Source organism: Amblyomma americanum, chromosome 1, assembly GCF_052857255.1.
Source record: "Amblyomma americanum isolate KBUSLIRL-KWMA chromosome 1, ASM5285725v1, whole genome shotgun sequence".
Taxonomy (NCBI): domain Eukaryota; kingdom Metazoa; phylum Arthropoda; class Arachnida; order Ixodida; family Ixodidae; genus Amblyomma; species Amblyomma americanum.
The window spans coordinates 142,130,019-142,145,888 of NC_135497.1; the positions used below are offsets into that span (position 1 = coordinate 142,130,019).

A 15,870-nucleotide genomic window follows, 5' to 3' on the forward strand; every position below is an offset into this window, starting at 1 on the left:
GAGTGCGTTTGTGATGCTATCATCATGATCAGCATTCGCAGCCCCTTTGATAAAACTTACGTTTGCACAGTAGGTATGCTATTAGAACACATACGGTATTCGTCCGTCATGCTTCTCGTCAAAATTTTCAATGAGGAAATAGTATGTGTCGAAAGAAATGTGCCAAAAAAACAACTATAGACTGTTAAAACTCAAGAATGTAGCGGCGAATGCTCTTCTTAAAGCCCCTCCAGCCAGTCGCTTCGGTCGGTTTTCATGAGGCAGGGGCTAAGCACGAAAAGGAAAGAGTACGGCGTTTGTACCCGTGCCGTGTGGAGTGCGTTCTTCGTTATTCGGGTTATGAGAGCGGAGTAGTTAAATGGGGAGTTGAAAAGACGGTGCGGTGTTGCTAGGGCTGAGGACGTGTCCCTTTCCTGCCTAGCTGCTGCTGCAGAGCCAAACGCCTTTAGCTGCACGGAGTAAATTGGACCACCCAGGGTTCTTTAACATACACTGACATCGCACAGCACATGGGTCTTTTCCATTTCGCATCCACCGAAACGCGGCCGTCGCGGCTGGAATTGAACCTGCGTCCTCGATTCCAACAGCCGATCGCACTAACCACTGAGCCACCACGGCGGGGTTTCAAATTCGCCATCATTTACGTTACTCGCTTGCCCAGTATTGCCCCCTCGCGGACGAGAATCTACAGGTGCCGAGAACACGCGCAAGTCAAGCAAGAGCATTTCGTTAATGAGGGCAAGCTAAAGCAAAAAAAAAAAGAAAATTCAGCCAATCGCTGAATGGTACCTGCGCCATCACGTCACCTCTGCCGCAAGAAACGATCAAGAGAAATAAGCTATCGGCATGCCTTTTTGTTTTTGTTTTTTTGGCGCGAAAAACGTTTAAACATGGATAAATGCTTAGAAGAGAACACAAGGTGCGAGACGCCTATCATCTCCAAATTCAGATAAGCATACAGTGGTAGAGGTGCGGTCTAGTTGGCTCTTCATATCTTAAAACGGCGAAAAGGACGCGGACAATGACAAAAGTGGACGCATGCTGCTGAGTTTGTGTCCACTCCTGTTATTGTCCGCGTCCGTTGCGCTGTTTTCAGATAAGCAGACGCATGTATCCAACAAAGGCGGCCGTGCCTGACGGCTGCTGCGTCGCATGCACACATGTTGCGACAGTTCGCAGGTCATGGCGTCCGTGGCCTTAGTGCGCGCGAACAATGTTACGGTGATCCCTGATACAGCATATAGATTTGCCGTTTAAAATGTCGAGGACGAATTCCGCTGACATTCACAAGTTCCCGCCAAGAAATGAACGAAACCGTACGCGTGTGACCATATTCCGGCCACGGGTGCATCGGCCTAGGAAGTTTTGCAACAGGTGGTACGTTTACATGCACCTCATTTCTTGCACCTCATTTCAGAACTGCCTCCAGTCACATCCAGTCCAATTTTAACAAAGTTGGCTGCGAGTAATCCAAATAAAAGGGATCGGACTCCTGGTGGAAGGAAGTCAGAAATGAAACAAATATTTACGTATAAAAACGAGATGAGGACGTCCCCAAAAAGTGCACTCATTGGTTTCGCGAAATCGGAGTTCCTGTTCAAAAATCGCAGTGAGGGCCTGGTAGCATACAGCATATGCCCCGTATACACAGGACGTACTGGGTTCGAATGTCAGCACCGCCGGTGATTCAACAGTTTTTTAATGGTCACAAAAGCATCTTTCGACCAGATGCTCGGCTTCTTCAGGCCGCCACCAGGTTTCTGATAATACCGTCACTTCGAGGGGTAAATCAATTACTGCACGTTTTTTGGTAGCTATTGGCAGCTGCAGCTCGTTCCACGCATTTCCTATTGGTTGTATATTTCTACAACCTCTGGCGAGCGGTGAGGATCCTACTGTTGCGGCGTTCCCAAACACTGCAGATCATCACCTCTGTAGATAATTCGTGCCCCGCGGTCCAGAACGACACCTCGGAAATTTCCCAAAACTAACACTGGCGCCAAACACCATACGGAACTTCTGTGTAATGGCGAGGGCCCACATCGTCAGCGCAGGCGAGAACACGAACCGCGTTTGCTCGTTTTTACGGCCGCGATGGGCATCTAGCCCTATGCGTGCCCACGAATAGCCGTGCGAGTGGCTCCGGAACTCCCGACAGAGGCTGCAGAGGAAAATTGAAACCATATGCGCGAAGGCAATGCCCTGGCTCGCTCTTGTGCGAGAGGGTCGCGCGGCGGCACGAGAAGGTGATTTTTACGGCTACCGGAAGTGTGCCCATGACGTCGTGGCTGCCGTGGCTCCAGCGAATGAGAGTGTGTGGTGGCCTGGCGACGTCATGGTACAGTGACGTCTTTTTTCCACGACTTTAGTTCCAAAATTGGTCATTGCGAGTACACCAATCGGCCCGCGAATTTTGAAAAACACGGTTATTAAAAGTTCATAATAAATTGCTGGCTCAGTTCTGAAGACTCATACTTGGTGTGAATGCTTCTTAGCATCATTTCTAAGCATTGAAAACATTTACAAGTGACTTTTTATTCATTGCATAGTCCCTTTAATGCCTTCATACAATATCAGGCGACTGGGTAGCGAGGTGGATCTACAATAAACGTTTTTCCTAGAACTCTCGTCCGGGAAACTTTTGTTCCCAGTAGTAAACTGGTAACCAAAGAGTTAACTTTAGTAAGTAAAAAATTACAGTGATATTTTTGCAGCTAGCGCATGCTAACATGGAGTGTTGGACCAGGCTTGTGGCGTGCGAGAAAAAAGCATACTTTTTGACGTGCCCATTCAAGCATGTCACAAGGTCGCCAAACTCTGGCAGCGATTCGATAACCAGTTGTTGAACAACATTTCTCTGGTTTTTGTGTTGGAGAAACATTGTGGCATTCTCTGGTTGTAATAGCTTTTTTTACAATTACCCCCGTGTGCATCACGACAGTGACGACACATGCACTTGGGAATTCCAGCCTGCCTCGATTCAAGCTAGATATCAAAGAGTGAACATCGGCATCATCATGTTCTGTTGTTTCGCAGTCCATAACAAGCTGCTCTCGGCAGAAATCGCAGTTCAGGGCTTTCATTACAGAATGAGCACAAAAGCACCTACATAGCCAAACACAGGCGCGCGTGAACTCAAACTGTTCAGACCTTCTGTAAACTCAGCAATTTTGAAGGAATGTTCAGCACTTGACAAACAACCGACCTCATCGTCGCTGAAGTCATCGGCGCACATCACAGGAAGCGTGCCTTGGAGGCGAATTCTGCCTTCGCACTCGTGAAGCTGTCGGATGCTGATGTGGTAGTTACCGCCAGCCATTTGTCTGTACTGAAGAAACCTCTTCTCTAGGCCGTCTGTTTGCACTTTTCCGAGTAGCACGTACTTAAAACCGAGCTCATAGACACAATACTTTGAGAATTCAAGTAGAGCATATGCTGAATGCCACAGAGCATTAAAAGTTTCCTTTGTGGCGTGCAATTGTCGTGTTTATAAAATTTCCATACGTCAAGCCAGATTTTGAAGGCTTTCAAAAAGGATAGCTTGGGGTCATCATTCAACGATGAAATTGGCTCTTCGTATACGTCGCGATAGTGATAGCCCTTGTGTGGCATCTTCACATTAACTACCATCCACCAATGAATAATTATTCTGATGAAGTTGGCAGTTTCTTTCGCACGTGAAAGTACAGGAAAATCGCAGTGCATGTCGAAGGCTTCAGCCACAAAGATGTTGAAAACCTGTAAGGCTAGTTTAACATTTTGCCTTTGTAAATTGCTTGGGTTTAAAGCCTTCGAAGGCAGCCTATAACTGTACTTCAAGAGCTGAGAAGATTCAAGTTTGTGAAGCTTTCTGAGATCCTTGAATGATGCCCACTGTATAATGTCAGGGTGGACGGAATTGTCAGTGAGGTTAAACATATGAAAATAAAAGTTGGCTTTAGGATTTCTTTAGTTAAGCCAATTATTTCTAGCACACTTTAACAGTTACACAGCGTCAATGATGTAAAAAATGGGTCGCGTTGCATCGTCTAGATGTGGGTAAATAATCCTCACCTTATGCGGCATCGTAAAGTCCATAAATGGCTGAGCGTGAATCTCGTCTGCCATTAAAGTAACAGCACTCTCATGCGATTTCAATTTATTAAACCTCTGGCCAATGTATTTAAGAAAATTCTGATCACCTGATTCGTTATCAGGTGATAGGTGGAAAGAGGAGCAGATGTTTCTAATGGTACTCGGATGCGGCAAAGTCAAACAACCAGAGCCCCTCAAAAACTCGTATGCATGAGGAGATATAGTATGCAGATGCAAGCAAGCACCATTGTTTGAGATGAGTACTGCAGTCACTCTCAAGCAACAACACTTGTTCCCTCAGAAGTTTAACAGAGTCCTTTCTGTTTTTGCGGACGCTTTCCTTAATCTTTTCCATGAGGTTTACTATCAGGTCAGTAAGGCCATCAGATGAACCTTTGTCGTCAGAAATCTGCTGTAGCTTATTTAATATGTCAAGTAGGACATTGATGTCACCGATTTCGTCAGGCACGACAAAATCTCCTAAACGTTTCACTGAGTTGCCGTGAAAACACGCCGTGATACGAAGATATGCGAAAACAGTAACAGAACACTGTAGGACCAGCGCACTGTCATTTGCAATATTCAAGAACATGCTACAGTTTGGGTGATTAATAATAGTCCATTCAACCGGGACACACTTGACGTTTAAGCGCTCCATCATTTCATGCAGAGATGAAAATTTGCACTGCATTTGTTCTTGTCGACAGCAGGCTGCTGACACTTCAATAGCACGAGCGAGACATTTGCCTCCCGGCGCATTTTTTCGGCACCTGGGGAGCTCCTTGCTGGCACGGCATCTTTCTTTGACAGGTACGAGGGACAGCCAGGGAATTAGGATGGCACTGACCCAAGACGCAGATGTGGCACTTTTAGAGGGACTTCGAACACCTTTCCTGTCCGGGGATCGGTGTACGATGAGGTATGTTCAAGGCAGGATGCATGGAAGTGTAAGGCGCACACCTGTTTTACAATAGCAAAAGTACGACGCACCACATTATCAATGCAGTACAATCTAATATCGAGGTAAAGCTTAATTTTTGTCATGGCTCCCTTAAATACTGTTCATTTGTGGCAACAGTAGAGAAAATGACTTCGTACCTTGTTGTTGGCAGTAGGCACAAAATCCTTTCGGGGAATCGCACTGAGCCACTTGTAAAGCTGTTCATCCTTTGGCAAAGGAAACACTTGAACCTTGTTCCCCATCTTGTAGTTTCTTGAGCACATAGGTACACAATACTTGTTAGGCATGTCGAAGCCCGTATGTCGCAGAACGGGCGCAAGGAAAACAGCACTGAAGCGACCACGAGGCGACTGGCTCGACGAACTAGCTGCGTGTAACAAGAGGGGAAAAATGAGCCGGGAGGCGACGGGACGGAAAGGCCGGTATGGAGAACCGGAGGCAGCCGCAGGCAATGGCAATGCCCAGGTAGGACGGTGGGTGCTGACGTCGCTAGAGAGGGCACAGGCCTTGAAAAGTTTAGGAGGCGTTGGCATAGGTGCGTCGCTCGCATGAAGGTGCTTCACCAGCATAGTGTCTCGTCTATAGTTGTCGCTGGAGTATTAATGTAGAAATTGCACTGATTAAATCAAATAAAAGAAACTAATCACAACGGAAACAACCGGACATGAGCTTCTGACGGCCACAAAGGTCAGGTACCACATGGTGCTACTGCGTCACGGATTGTTTCAACACCGCATCGTTCTAGTCAATTCCAGATCGGTGTCTCACAAGCTCTTATGCTGCTGATTACGTCTTTCATGGCGCCGACAAGAATGACTGACTGCGACAGAATCACGCCAAACAGCTAGCCCACTTGGGCATGTGCCACACTAGCAGCGTTAAGAAAATCTTTTCGCACGAACACCTGTTCGACTACTCAGACTGTTCGACTACTCACTTAAGAACAAGGACTATAAGGTTTCGCGTGGCTACAGTGTCTGCAGTATCGTGCTCTGCGGTGAAGAGGCGTTAAGAGACGACGCAACTTACGGCCCGAGAGCTCAACTTCAAAAATTATTTCCTCGCTTTAAACAAAAATTACCTCGATAAAAACTTCAGAAATGGAAGGCAATAAGCTGTTTTACGTAATCCGCTATTGTTTGTATTTTTACTTGGACCACCTCAGGATGAAATTAACGAGTGTTTTGGCTCAAAATTCACTTTTTGTAACTAGATTTTTTCCTTCTGCATCCGCAGTTTCATCACCTGTAAAATTTATTATAGGTACTGGACATCTACAGGAACAAAACGGCTATTCCAGAATTTCCGAGAGAAAGTTCATATTTAAAACAAAAATATCAAAAATGACACATTTTCATACTTTTTTCGATTAAAAAAATATTTATGCCGTGTAAAGCAGCATGCTCCGAATTGTATCGAAAGACAGAATCTGTGCAAATGTCAATGAAAAACTTTTTGGAGTGTTTTCTAAATATTTGCTTATTTAGCAGTGCCTGTTTTCTCATTTTTTCTGAATATTCAATCTTCCCTCACTTCACGAATAAATTTTTTAGGCAAAAATGCTTCAGGCTTTCATTACGCACATTACGATGTTTCCACGAATTTTTTGAACAAATTGGAGATGGTCGAGCGCAACGCCTGGGATGTTTGGCGTGGAATGATCCAGGTAGAACTATGTGAGTATGACGTCAGGGGACGAAAAGGCGCCATAGTTTCGGTTTCTCGAATCTAAGAAGGCGGCCATTAAAATTGGTTGTGCCCTCCCATGTATATTTTGAACCCATTGGAAGGCCAGTTGGAGCGTCCAATTGTAATGCCGGCCCACACAAAACAAATTGTTTGCTTCCAATCGGAAAATATCCCATTATTTACTTGGAACCAATTGCAAGCTTCAAATGGAATAGGAGGGGCATTCCAACTGGAACACTTATAGAAAGGTTAACCGCTGGCTTCCTAATCAAGTGGCAGCTCCAAGTAGGCCGCAGGCGAGCATGCATGACACACAAACCATAGGCATAAACGTTGCGGCAGTTCCTGTCCCTATGGTTTGTCTGTCTGTCTGTGTTGCCAGGAAGAAAAAAGGAAAGTGCACAGGCCTGCTCACTGGCTGAAGCCGAGCCACAATCGCTACCACGTGCAGATAGTAGGAGAGTTGAAAGATGGGGTAGAAAGACAGGATAGTAAAGACGCGTTGAAGACAAGGCCGATTGCAGAGGTAGTGCAATATACAGGGCCAACCGGTGGCGGAAGTGAAGCAAACTTAAAACTCTCCGCCACATTTCCAAAAATAAGTCCAATTGGATCCGTACCAGATATTCTTGCATGTGGCCCACTTAGAGCTAATATAAACGAAAACGTAGCATATGGACGGGCCCCCCAGTGTACTCTGTTAAACCACTTAGAGCTGCCACTCATAAAGAGGATCAGTTCGGCCTGATGCTGCATGCGACGCACATTTTCAGCGCTCGATTTGTGAATTGTGGTTCGTACACGAGCGATGAGGGACGCCGTAGTGGAGGGCTTCGGATTTTAGACCACATGGGATTCCTTAACATACAACGACATCGCACAGCACACGGGCGTTTTTTTATTTCGCCTACATCGAAATGCGGCCGCCACGGACGGGATCGAACCCAGGACCTTGGGATCAGGTGCTGAACGCCAAAGCCACTGTAACGGGTCACTTTATTTGTGTTCGTAAATAAAATATTACAGTCGAACCTGGATTATGAAACTCGAAGGGGTTCACGAAATAGTTGATATACCGGTATATCGATAATTCAGTGTAGGAAAAATGGCGATAGGTAAGCTTATCTATGACCTAGAAGCAAGAATGCAATGCATCCATTCTTGTGACACGGTGCCTGGCTGACGACGATCTTCTGCCTGGTCAGGTCCGTTGACCGCAACGAGGTGTCCTAGTCCTCCCAGGTTCGGAGAGGCACCAGCCCGGCGGGGGGAGGGGACGCCGGGCATGACGGGAGGATGTGTGCAAGGGTGGCCTTGGGGCGGGAGCACAAGGTGCATATGGGGGTACCGGCTTAAATTTATAGAGATGGGCTGGTGTAAGTAGCGTGTGCGTCTGCAGGGGACGCCAGACTGATTTCTTTGCGGTAGTAAGGGATGGGTGGGGTGGCGGGAGATGAGGGCGCTCAGCGCGGGAGTTTGTGGTGAGCTCAGCAAACGAGTGCATACGCTCCTTCGAGAAATCCCCCACGAGGTCCGCCTGTGCCCGACTTCTTGACCCTACCGCGTGTACGTCACCGCGAACACCCAATGGCCGTTCGAGCGCGCTCCGCACAGGTGCTGGTGGAGTGTCTGCACCGTGGTGTAAGAATATTTTCTTATACCATGGTCTACACTCAATCGCGAAAGCGTTCAACAGCTGCGCTGGTCAAACGCATTAATATGAAAACAACCGTTGAAGCATTTAATCCAACTCTGTTCTGATGGTCCACCGGTACCGGGCGTGGATATGGGTCACTCTTGGAGAGGGCGATTGGGGGGGGGGGGGAGATTCGTTTGAACCATGCATTTCTTCGACTTTTTTTTTGTAAAACTAAATTGAGTTCAGCATGGTTTTCCTGTATAAAATTTCCTCTCGCTTTGAGGATTGGGGGCGAACATCCTCCACCCTCTCCCAATATCAGTATACGAGCACATGGTGCAACCACCGCGCTTCGTGCCGCACGTCGCGGAGATTTCACCTACGGTTAAATTGATGATCAGCTGCTAATTGTATATAACATGCAACTTCTCCGAGGCTTCTTTAAGCCGTCCTCGTTCGCGTTGGTAGCGCCAGCATACTTGCATTCGTTGTGGCGCTATGGAGCGCTGTCACCATCAGTAGCGGCGCCCTCTTTTTGCCAAGCAACAAGAACAGGAGCTTACACGCCTCCAAGTGATAGAACAGCCTTGCTCTCGCCGTTATTTCCAACTCATGCTGGGACTTTATTGCGAATATATATCGTTTCGTGTTGCGTCACACCAAACAATTTTTTTTCTAGTAAAACCAAATGCTCGCCATGGCCAGTAGCCTGGCTTGCCTAATATACATCGTTTATTTTATCGGAACTCTGCAAGCCAAATGGGAATTTCGGTAGCGGTGTCTCAGGCAGTGTCGGCGAGGGCGTCCTCGTCGTCGAACTCTCCCTCGTCGTCGGCTGTGGCCTCCTGGTACTGCTGGTACTCGGACACCAGGTCATTCATGTTGGACTCTGCTTCGGTGAATTCCATTTCGTCCATGCCTTCCCCAGTGTACCAGTGCAAGAAGGCCTTGCGGCGGAACATGGCTGCAAATTAAGACGGGCACCACGAATATTAGTTGTTTTTGTAGGCTTTCACGAATTGCAGCGGAACTTATACAGCTAGTTAAATTCTATCCGTACGAATTATTTCCACCAAGTTACCCAGCTGTTCGGATTTTTGTTTCTGCGCCACCCAGTCCAGCTTTCTCCGGCAAAAATTTTGAAAATTGGAAAATTGTAAGACACTGTTAAGGAAATATTGAAGGTAATGGTCCATTATTCTGATATGTAGCAAAATCTTCCTTTTAAAGTGTTTCCAGCGATCGCACCGGAACGCTTTTGAAGATAGCGAAAACGTGAATAGAAAAAAAACTAAGAGACTGCCTCGGGTGATCTGCGGATATATTGATTGTTTTAGTGAAATCTTGCATTATACGAGAAAACTGCGTTCATGAACGGCTTCCCGCTTAAAAATACTTTTGTCCATAATTCCTGAGTATCCGATTTCAAAAAGCGCCTTTCTCGATCATGAGGATCGAATTGAGCGATGGCGTCCAAAAATAGGCCTGCCTAAACTTGCAACAGAAGTGGAATAATCCAAGTTTTCTTTTGTATGCTGAGCGGCGGAGCGGATTAGCGTGAGGAGGGAGTGCTCACACACGCTCGCCATCTAAAGGGCGTAACTACATCCGACATTTGCTTTTAGTAAAAATCGATTTTCGGCTCTTTATGGGGTATGTAGATGTTTATCCGGCAACAAAATACGCATTATATCGAGAAAATTGGATTTAAAAATTTTCCCGCTTCTCGATTCAAACTCGTGACGTCAAGACAAGCGAAATTCGTGACCACCGCTTAGTGAATAGCGATGTAGACTAGCCTCAGGGATCCACGACCAAAAAACAAAAAAGGAAGAAAACTCTTCAAGCACTGTAGTTTGCTTGCAAAAACGGTCGGTGATGGCGACATCTATATTTCATTTTTTGACCTTTACCTGGCTAGGGAAGGGGACGGACCTTTGTCCCCGTTTGGGTTGTCCACTCTTCGGGTTAGAGGTGCGCAGGGTTGAATGGGGGAAGTTCTAGAGATTGTGTAGGGTATCTAGGTCTGAGTAGAGTGACTCTAGGTCTGAGGTAGCTCACTCCCCACGGCACGGGAACAAATGCCCATCTCTTTCCCTTTCGCCTAGCCTTAGTGGTAGAAGCTCCGTTTTTTAGTGATAAAAGTGTCTTTCGCAATTAGAACGCTGCTACATTTCCATACAGGCCAACTTGAATTTGTCCTCAGAGTCTCTTTAAAGGTGGCCGCTTCGTTACCTCTTTATGAGTGATTTTTACGGGCACTGCTAAATTTGTAACGTCGGAAACATTACCCCTCCTTGATACACGGTCTGCGCTTGGTGAACAGGGAAATGTCGCGCTTGTCATCTGAGATGTTTAATCAACGGGGTCGTTCCTTGCAGCTTGTGGTTTGTCAGTGAAATGCGCGTACAAAAGTTTTGCCGACACTGTTTGTGGCGTCATCTTTGTCACAAAAGAACACCGCATCCAACACACCCCTGTTTTGGTTTAGGTTTTCTGCTTTTTGCTCTTTGATGATTGTTTTACTCACAGTTCTATTAACAACAGATTGCAACGAACAGAGAGGGCTTTAAGCAATATTACGGGAGCGCCACCTTAAGATTAAAAAAAAATAATAATCCCAAAGTTGCCCTTGAACGATGAAGTAGGCGCTCTATGCAACTGCAGATTGTACGTGTGAACTGCAGGGTGTGCTGTGAGTAGAATGTAATTCGAGCAATTCTGATAAATGACTGACCAGTGAATTGTTCTGAAATGCGCTTGAACAGCTCCTGAATGGCCGTGCTGTTCCCGATGAACGTCGCAGACATCTTGAGGCCACGGGGTGGGATGTCGCAGACGGCGGTCTTGACGTTGTTCGGGATCCACTCGACAAAGTAGCTCGAGTTCTTGTTCTGGACGTTAAGCATCTGTTCGTCGACCTCCTTCATGCTCATGCGGCCGCGGAAGATGGTGGCTACCGTCAGGTAGCGGCCGTGGCGGGGGTCGCAGGCGGCCATCATGTTCTTGGCGTCGAACATCTGCTGCGTCAGCTCTGGCACGGTCAGCGCCCTGTACTGTTGGCTGCCTCGGGACGTGAGTGGTGCGAAGCCGGGCATGAAGAAGTGCAGACGCGGGAAGGGCACCATGTTGACAGCCAGTTTGCGCAGGTCAGCGTTCAGCTGGCCGGGAAACCTGCGTGTGTATGGTTACTTAAGTTGCTTTAAGACTGTTTTTTTTTTGTTGCGTTAAGCACCGCGAACAAGGGCCTGCAGGCGCCGCGCCATTCATGTCCCCAATTGTGCTACGAAGTTATACACAACACAAGCTATTCCCTCTTCAGGTGTGGTGAAGTAGTTTGCAGGCCTAAGCGCCTGTGGCCATTGTGGGCATCGGGCCATTCTTCGACGGCAGTGATCGGTGCCACTCACTACAGCTTCGCATATAGAGATGTCGAGTGACAGTAATAGACTACGATCCCGGAGAAAAGAAAGCTTCGTCACCTGAGGCATGTTGTGACTCCGGACATTGTGACAGAAACCAGGTGGTTGAGGTCCCCGTATGTGGGAGTGGTGAGCTTCAGGGTTCGGAAGCAGATGTCGTATAGCGCCTCGTTGTCAATGCAGTAGGTTTCGTCGGTGTTCTCCACCAGCTGGTGCACGGACAGAGTGGCGTTGTAGGGCTCGACGACGGTGACGGAGACCTGCAGTTTTGAATGCGCTTGAATTCGCACTTTCTGTCGACGTGGTGCAAAGCCTACCACATCTATGCACAAGAAAAATTTTCTGATTTTTAAGCACTGTGATTCTTCGATTTCTCGCTACCATTGTCGAGCATTAAAGGGACAAGAAATTATTTTGATGGTCAAATTCTAGGGCAGCGATCAGTAGAGGTGGCCTTTGTCAGTATTAATTCGAGTCAAATTCAAAAGCTCTGCGTGGACCCTACACACACCTCCTTCACGCCCCGACGTCATGCAGATGCGGTGGCGCTGATGTCAGTAGCGCCTTTGGCACGGCAGGCAAAATAGGTTCCGCCTGCCCGTGCCCACCAGCTGCTGCAGCTGCTGGCGGGACTGCGCAACTGCATCATGCCCGCGCCTCGATATGTTTCTCGCTGATAGATACCGCATTAAGGAATGGGCCACGGTAGTAAAGCGCGAAGTCTGGGCCTCGATCGCCGCTTCCAGGCAATGTACTTCGTAGCTGGGGAGTTGCGTTCATTCTCCTGAACATCAGCATAGTACGCTTATAATTGCTTAAGGGGAAAAAAACACAAATGTGTGCGCACGTAATTATCACGTCGAGCCGTTTGGGTGTTCACAGGGCGCTGACAGGCTGAATCACCACCAAGGAATGCGGTCTTTTGTTGATAGCAGATAATATTTAAACGTGTGTGGAAGTTATACGATCATATAAAGCCGCGTTCATGGCACTTAATATTCACTTCAGGCCATTTCTTAATATGGCCGACATAATTACTTGGTCTGTGTAGAAAGAAGTCTGCTAAATTGTGTCGTTTTTGCACGGCCACGTTGGCATGTTTCTGTACGTGTGCTAAAAGCCAAGTGCTTTTTCACTGCATCATATGTCATAAGCTGTTTCATGAGGCGGTGCATGATCGCGAAGCTTGTTTGGAAAGAAGCAGCCGCGATCGCATTGCCCGAGTTGATGACGATGATGATGACCTCAGGCTTAATGGCACATACCCACGGCGGGGGATTGGCCAGGGTGCAATGCTGATACAAACGCACTCATGGCCAGGGAGTGGTGTAATTGGATAATTTTGTGGCCTAGACTCGAATTTTGATTAAAAATCAATATTAAAAAAAACGGAAATGAAAAAGCAGGGAATTCTCATTCTAGCAGAGGAATCTACCTGATGCAATTATATATTCGTGAATAAAATCGCACACTGGTTTCAATGCATATCCCTTGGCGCTTGCTCCGAAGGAGAGGAGAATCGGAATAAATAGAGCAAGCCCCCGTCGAGCGAGGGGATCTCTAAGTAAGCTGTACGGCGAGAAGTTAACCGCAAAGAGGAAAAAGTGATCTATGGACTCAATTTCGCCAAAGACTCAGATAGGGTGGTCAGAAATATCCCTGATCGACATAAGTAGAGATTTAGTCGTGGTATTCTGCAGCGCAGTAGGGTCGTGGACACTTCACATTGCCTTGAACTGCACATCCGCGCACTCCAAGGAAATGCCAGGTGTTGAAAATTCGCTGCAGCAAGGAGAGGCTCATGGCTCAAGTAGTGGAGACGCTGGCTGCAGTCAAGTAGACAGTATTAGGGACGAACGGGACAATAGGTCCACCAAGGGCGGACTTTGCAAAAAAATCAACTCTCTCATCAGAAGCAATGCCACAGTGCCCAGGGACCCAGTGAAAGCGTACTTTTGTAATGTGTGGTGGAACAAGAAATTGAAGGGAACGGCTTATAGGAGTATCTCTCGATTTTTCGAGCACTATCAAGACGGAAAGGCTGTCTGAAAGTATAACAACCTGAGAGATACTGCAGGGATTCCTTATTAAGGCCAACTCAATGGCCAGAAACTCGGCGACAAAAATAGGGGTATAGTCAGGAGCCCGAAATGAATAACTCTGTTCAAGAGCCCTTGAGTAAATGCCAATGGCTGCTTTTTCATTTTTCTGGAGGCGTCTGTAAAAACGGCAGTATGGTTAGGGAAATTATCCAGACACTCCTTAATAAGCCCCTTTAAAACATTTGCAGGCAGATTCTTAGCATTCCTTGGGAAGGTGTCGTCAAAGGGGACTACAGTATCAGCCCGGCGGTGGTTAACTGGTACTACAGCATTTATTGATACAGAAATTTTTGACAGCAGGGAATTAGTGAACACAACCTGAGGAAGCTTATACCTAGGCCAAAAATTACCAAAGAATAGAGATGGGTTCGTTGTAAATATAGGGTTAGCCAATTCAGGAACAGGCTCCAAAGACATTAAAAACGTCCGCACAGTGAGAAGCTGAGCCGCAAATTTAGATCAGGTATCCGCTTCTCCAAGTACAGCGCAGCGTTAGCAACTGATTTAGGCAGACCTAAGCAAAGGCGCAGAGCGCGTCGCTCAATAACAAACCGGGGTTCAAGCTTGTACCTTGTGCACCCAGAAAAGAGAACAGAGCCAAATTCAAGTACACATGTCTTATACAGAAAGAGCAAAGTGTCCCGACGCATACCAAATTTTTTGTTGCTGATCCTCTCCAACCGGCCAAGGGCACGCTCACCTTTAAAGCACAATGCTTCTAATAAAGTAGGGCATAAGCATCCGCGCGCGAGCACCTATCGCGCTGAATAATGTCCAAGACACACTGTTCATCTTTGGGCAGGTGGGATCGTCAGCTGCGAGATCAGACTTAGAAGTGCAGACGTCTGAAGCATGAGCACCGCCGCAAACGCGGCAGCGCGTTGCCGACTTGCAAGATTTGCCACTCTGACCAAAACGCCAGCAGTTCTTACATTGTAATGGACGGGGCTGCAGTGGGTCAACACGGTAGACAATGGGCCAGACTGGTTTCCCATCGGCAAGAGGAGCCCGCAAAAGTTGCTATAACAGACTCAGTTGGAATACGAGAGCCTCCAGCCTCTGTTGCAGCGGTAAACTGAGAGGATGCCCACACCGGCATCATGGAAGTCCAAGAATTTCTTCTGGCGTAGCGGAGGGATACACACCGCGGATTATTCCTTTTACGCAGGCGAGTTGCTCGGGAATAAACGCTTTCACCGGGAGTGAGGCAAAAGAGGTGCACTGCAGCAAGTCTGCAACACAATCCAAATCAGGTGATTTGCACAGAATTCTTCTTTTGGCAAATGGTCGAACCTCGGAAATCTCAAGATATCGAATGGTCGCTGCCTTCAGCTGCTCCTGGATCATATGAGAGTTTTTGATCTTAATTAAACCATCTCCTACAGGGACCAGAGCCACAGGGATACGCTTGGCAAAAAGAATTTAGGCAAACTGGCGAACCAGGCTACCGGACCTGTGCCCGAGGAAGACATAGCCATGTCCGTAAGCCTAAGAAACATGAAGCCTACATCCAAAAGGGAAAAAACCTGGCCAAATCCCCCACTCGCGGAACGGCCTCACCAGGAGTTTACAGGATCAGCAGCACCAAGACACGCTTCAGCAGCGAGGCCAGATGAAGCGGGAGGCGACATAAAACAGCCGTAGAACAGCGTCGGGTCGAATCAGCACAATGGACACTAAGGGCCGTTGTTGTTGTTGCCTTCGTGACATGGCACATACCCACGACGGGGGATTGGCCAGGGTTCAGTGGGGAGACCCCATAGAACAGGGTAAATGGTGCCGAGCTATTTTGCCTTGGGTGAAATTTACGAGTGATTAAAAAGAAAAGAAGGGCCCTTTCTTCTTCTTTGCCGAGTTGTTGTTGTTGTTGTTGTTGTTAGCCTCTCAAAATATGGCACATACCCACACTGGGGGATCGGCCAAGAATCGGGTAGCTATTCACCTGAACGCAGTTAACAAAAAGGAAAAGCACGTGGGAGCATA

The 15,870-nt window shown here is 47.4% G+C and overlaps 1 protein-coding gene across 1 annotated transcript in view; it reads right to left on the reverse strand.

Moving 5' to 3' along the window:
• Positions 1–9,026: 9,026 nt before the first annotated feature.
• LOC144114003 (tubulin beta-4B chain-like) overlaps positions 9,027–15,870 on the reverse strand; it is a 29,932-nt gene continuing 23,088 nt past the window's right edge. Inside the window, exons 4-6 of the mRNA XM_077647430.1 lie at positions 11,846–12,045; positions 11,101–11,537; positions 9,027–9,327 (exon numbers count right to left, since the gene is read on the reverse strand). Coding sequence (XP_077503556.1) covers positions 9,146–9,327; positions 11,101–11,537; positions 11,846–12,045 — 819 coding nt within the window. The 3' untranslated portion in view covers positions 9,027–9,145. The remainder of the gene's footprint in view (positions 9,328–11,100; positions 11,538–11,845; positions 12,046–15,870) is intronic.